Source organism: Colobus angolensis, unplaced genomic scaffold, assembly GCF_000951035.1.
Source record: "Colobus angolensis palliatus isolate OR3802 unplaced genomic scaffold, Cang.pa_1.0 Scaffold50, whole genome shotgun sequence".
NCBI lineage: Eukaryota > Metazoa > Chordata > Mammalia > Primates > Cercopithecidae > Colobus > Colobus angolensis.
The window spans coordinates 2,554,262-2,558,465 of NW_012118488.1; the positions used below are offsets into that span (position 1 = coordinate 2,554,262).

A 4,204-nucleotide genomic window follows, 5' to 3' on the forward strand; every position below is an offset into this window, starting at 1 on the left:
CCACTGCCGCCGCCACTGCCGCCGCCGCCGCCACCACAGCCCTCTGCTGGATTCGAGGGGGAGGGGTGGGAAGGGGAGAAAATGAAATAAAAGATAATTACTGAACACGCCGAAATTGAATGCATCGTTTCTTAATAAATCCAGGCCTGGACTCGGAGCCCCCGCCGCCCTCCCCTTCGCGTCCCCGCCTCCTCCTCACTCCCACACCCCACCGCCCGTCGCATTAGCGGACACTCTATAATAGTGGCATTTATTAAGAGACCTGTTCTCCTTTCGCTGCCCCAGCTTATGAAAATTTGATCATGTCACGCAGACAGAGCCGCATGGCCATTTATTTAGGGCTGGATTTTCGCGTGCATGCTTTCTCCCCCTTATCCCCAATTCCAGGTCAGGGAAGACATTTCCCCTCCCTGCCCACCCCGTCCTGAGGACAGGATGGGAGACTGAGGAGCACCCTCGGGGTAATCTGGACACTCGTGGGCAAAAAGTGGCACGAAGAGGCTGCCGTGCCTGGAGGCCGGGACCCCGGGCCATCCGAGCGATTGTGATTAATACCCACAGTAATCATACTTAATAATCATCAATCCTCGACGACTCTGCATCCTCCTGGCAGCGCCTCGTCTTGGCTCTGTGGCCTTGGGAAGAGCTTTGAGGCCACGGACCTGGCCTTCTGGAGCTTTCAGAAGCTCCGGTGGAGGGCGGCTAGAGGGAGGAGGGTGTTGGCGGGGTCAGGGGTCATTAGGGGGTGGGGGTATCAAAAATGTACCCGCCGGCCACCTAATATTGTTCCCAGGCAGCCTCGTGGGCGCCTAGGGGCTGGGTGCTAGAATAACAGTGACATTCCTGGCTCGGACAAAAGCTGAGGACAAGGAAGGCAGAGAACTGGTACCTGTGCCGGGGGAGCTGTTTTTCAGCTTGGACGTTTGCCTCGACTCTTTCATCCAGGGGAATATCTGTTTGGTGAGGGTGGAGTTGGTGCCGGGACCACACTTTGGGGGACCACTTTTGCTGGGCCCGCCCCCATTACTGCTGTTGCTAGTGGCACTGGTAGGTGCGGCGCTGGGCGGGGGTGAGCCGGGCGGGGCGGGCAGGGGCTCAGGGGCCAGACCCGGCCTCATGCAGCTGCCGTTGAGCTCCTTGCTCTTGGCATGTGGGGCACCGTTGCCCAGGGACTGCAGCGAGCACGCTGAGCGCTGGTAGTCGCCCTCCAGGTGCGTGGTGGCCTGAAATGGGGGTTGGGGGGGGCCGTCGAAGCCGAAACCATTGCTGCCAGGGTACGAAGAATAGCCTCCGAAGAGAGCAGCCGTGGCGTTGTCGTAGTAGGTGGCTTTCTGCATCGCTGGGTGAGGCCTGGGCAGTGGGTGGCAACTTGGAAAGGCCTGATACCCTCAGGACCGGACATTGGCAACCCTGGGGGTCACGTGACACGCCGGACCCCCCCCCAACCCCCTCCCTTCTCTGCCCCCCTCCTCCGGGGTCTGTTCCAAGCGGCTGACCTGCGGGGCGAGAGAAGAGACACAAGGCGGAGAAGAGGACTGGGGCTCGAATCCATCTTAGGAACTGAAAAGGGAACTGACATCAATAGAGTTTTTTCTTCTCCCCTCCCCAACATCTCCAAAGCAGATGCTGAGGAAAAAAAGCCCACCAGTTTTCATTTCCACTAAAAATATAAATAAATAAATACTATATGCCTTTCAAGACTGCCTAGATGTAGAATCTATGGCAAAAGCCATTGCTTCTCTCCTGCCTGTGCACTAGCCCCTCACCTCCCCTAGTTCCTCTCTCCCTCTCTTTCCTCCCCAACTCTGGGATAAGATGGCTCAAGGGAGGGGACACTAGGAGACTCCAAAATAAAAGCATCATCAACACCCTCCTCTGAGCCCAGAGGCTTCTGTGCTTCCAGCCTTTGCCTCCTTCCAAGTCGGTTTAGGTCTCTTGCCCAAGCAAAGTCTAGCCTGAAGGGAAACCAAAGGATCTCCTAAAAAGACATGCAGGAGAGTTAGTCAGAGAAGCTTCTCTTGTGAGGTGTCCTCTCCACTTCCCACCACTCCCCCACCAGGAAGACAACAGCCTGACCTAGATACCTCCTGAGGATTTTTAACCTCAAGAGTCAGCTGAACCGAGACTCATCTGTCCATGGCCCTGCTGCAGGTACCACCACCTCCAGCTCCTGTCTTTGCTCAGCCAAACCTGGGATTGGGCAGCCAATGGCCCTGTGGGGCCCCCAAATGGAGCAGGATTGTTTCCATTTCCTGGGCCATGCCAGTTGGTGCTGTGACCATTTGGCCTAGGTCTCTCCCCCGACCTCTCTCTTTTTTTTTTCATGAGACTTAATTTTTCCCACCTTTTCCTTCACAGTCTGTTTTCTTTGATTTCCCCCAAAGAAAATAAGAAACAAGAAGTTACAATTGCTAGACTTTTCTACTGAGACAGGGAAAGTGCTTTCCAAAAGAGAAAGTGATTCCCGAGGAAAATAATCAACAAAGCAATTTTAACAATATTATTCTCTGGGTTAGAAACAGAGGTATTCCTGTTGACTGAGGTTCCCTGAGGCAAAAAAATAATAATAATAACTATTTTAATACAGCCTTTTAAAAGTGTGCCAGAAAAATAAAGATTCAAACTAACATAGGATTTTGTGTATTTGTTCTGAAACTTCTGACTGCATTTTTTTTCCTCTGTCTCTCCCAACTCTTCACCACCACTTTTCATAAAACCTCCATACTGCCATGTGCGTTTGGAAAACTTTAATCTCATTCAGCCTAGCTGGTCAACTCCAAAGAAAACTAAACATAGGAAAATAAAATAAAAGAAGTGCAGGTGAAGAAAGTCCCTTCCTCACATAAATCCCCTTCTTCATGGCACAGATTTATACTCAAAAAGGAATCAGTGTAACCCGGAGTTCGGACTGGTTTCTGGAAATACACATGGGTCTGCAAAGCAGCAGGTCCTTCCAGGGAGAACCAGAGTTCAATTGACCAGGCTGACCCAATCCCTTTATTATTATTACCATTAGCCTCTGCTGATTTAACCAAAATTAGCTTCAGAGCAGCCCTGGTTGAAGGGGGAATTAATTAACAGGCGTTAGTTGTGGTTGTTATTAATAGATAGAGAAGAGAATGAAATAAAAACGTTGGAGGGGGTTGGCTGGCTGGGCCCTGGCTTTATTTAGTCTAAATGATTGTTACAGCAATAATAATGATGACGATGATGGTGATGATGATAGTAATAATAATAAAACAATAATTTAACTAGACGCCTGGGGCCGAAATTCCTGCCGCTCCCCTTGCAATAAACCCCAAACCGTCGCGGGACGGAGGCCAGGCCAGTGTGGAAAGCGAAGGAGCCAGAGACGCGATAGGAAAGAATGGAGACTCCGCCGGTGGTGCAGACAGGCCTGGGAAGGTTTGTGCACCCGGGTAGTCCCTGGCTGCTGCTGCCAGGCTGCCTCGGCCGGTCGCTGCTGCCGCGGCGGCTGGCGATGACCTACCAGCCACCTAGGATGGCCCAAGAAGGGGAAGAAGAGCAAGCGATCAGGACACCAAAACGGTTATCGGAGACAGGTTCCCAGCACACCAGCCGGCCGAGGGCCGAGCCCCGCGGGCAGCAGCAAGTTTGGGAGCCGGAGGTAACCGAATTAAAAAGCGCCTTAGAAACTCCGCTTCGGGACTTGGCTCAGCAGGGCTCCGGGTTGGAGAGCGCCGAGGCCTGGCGGACGGGACAGGGGGAAGAGGGAAAGGTGCCGAGGGGACCCGAGATCTGGGATCCAGAACAAGAGGGGGTGGGGAACAGCTCTACCAAGCCAAACAGATCTATTTCCCTTGCCTCCATGTTGGAAAAATTCTGGTTCCATATGGCTCCTCGGGAGGGAGGGAGGAAGACGGTGGCTGCCGGCTTCCCCCCAGGGTCTCACTGGAGAAGGGAGATGAGCCCCCCCCCAAGAACCCCACCTTGCCAAGCTCACCCCAGGGACTGCCAGGAGACTAACAATAGCTGGGGAAGCCCCGAGAGAGGGGATAGGCCATCTTCCAGGACTTAAAAAAATTAATGGGAGGAAGAAAAATAAAATAACAAGAAAGGAAGAGAGAGAACGGTTGAGACTTTCTTAGCAGCCGGGGAGAAAATTCAGCCCTGGATCTGGCTGCTGAAAGAAAAGAGAGGAGAAAAGAGGAGAGAAGCAGGAAGAGAGAGGGGAGAGAGGGAG

At 52.9% G+C, this 4,204-nt stretch overlaps 1 protein-coding gene across 1 annotated transcript in view; it reads right to left on the reverse strand.

Moving 5' to 3' along the window:
* The window catches only part of HOXB3 (homeobox B3), a 41,514-nt gene that overhangs the window by 2,328 nt on the left and 34,982 nt on the right, over positions 1–4,204 (reverse strand). The window contains exons 2-3 of the mRNA XM_011960015.1: positions 890–1,350; positions 3–46 (exon numbers count right to left, since the gene is read on the reverse strand). Coding sequence (XP_011815405.1) covers positions 3–46; positions 890–1,350 — 505 coding nt within the window. The remainder of the gene's footprint in view (positions 1–2; positions 47–889; positions 1,351–4,204) is intronic.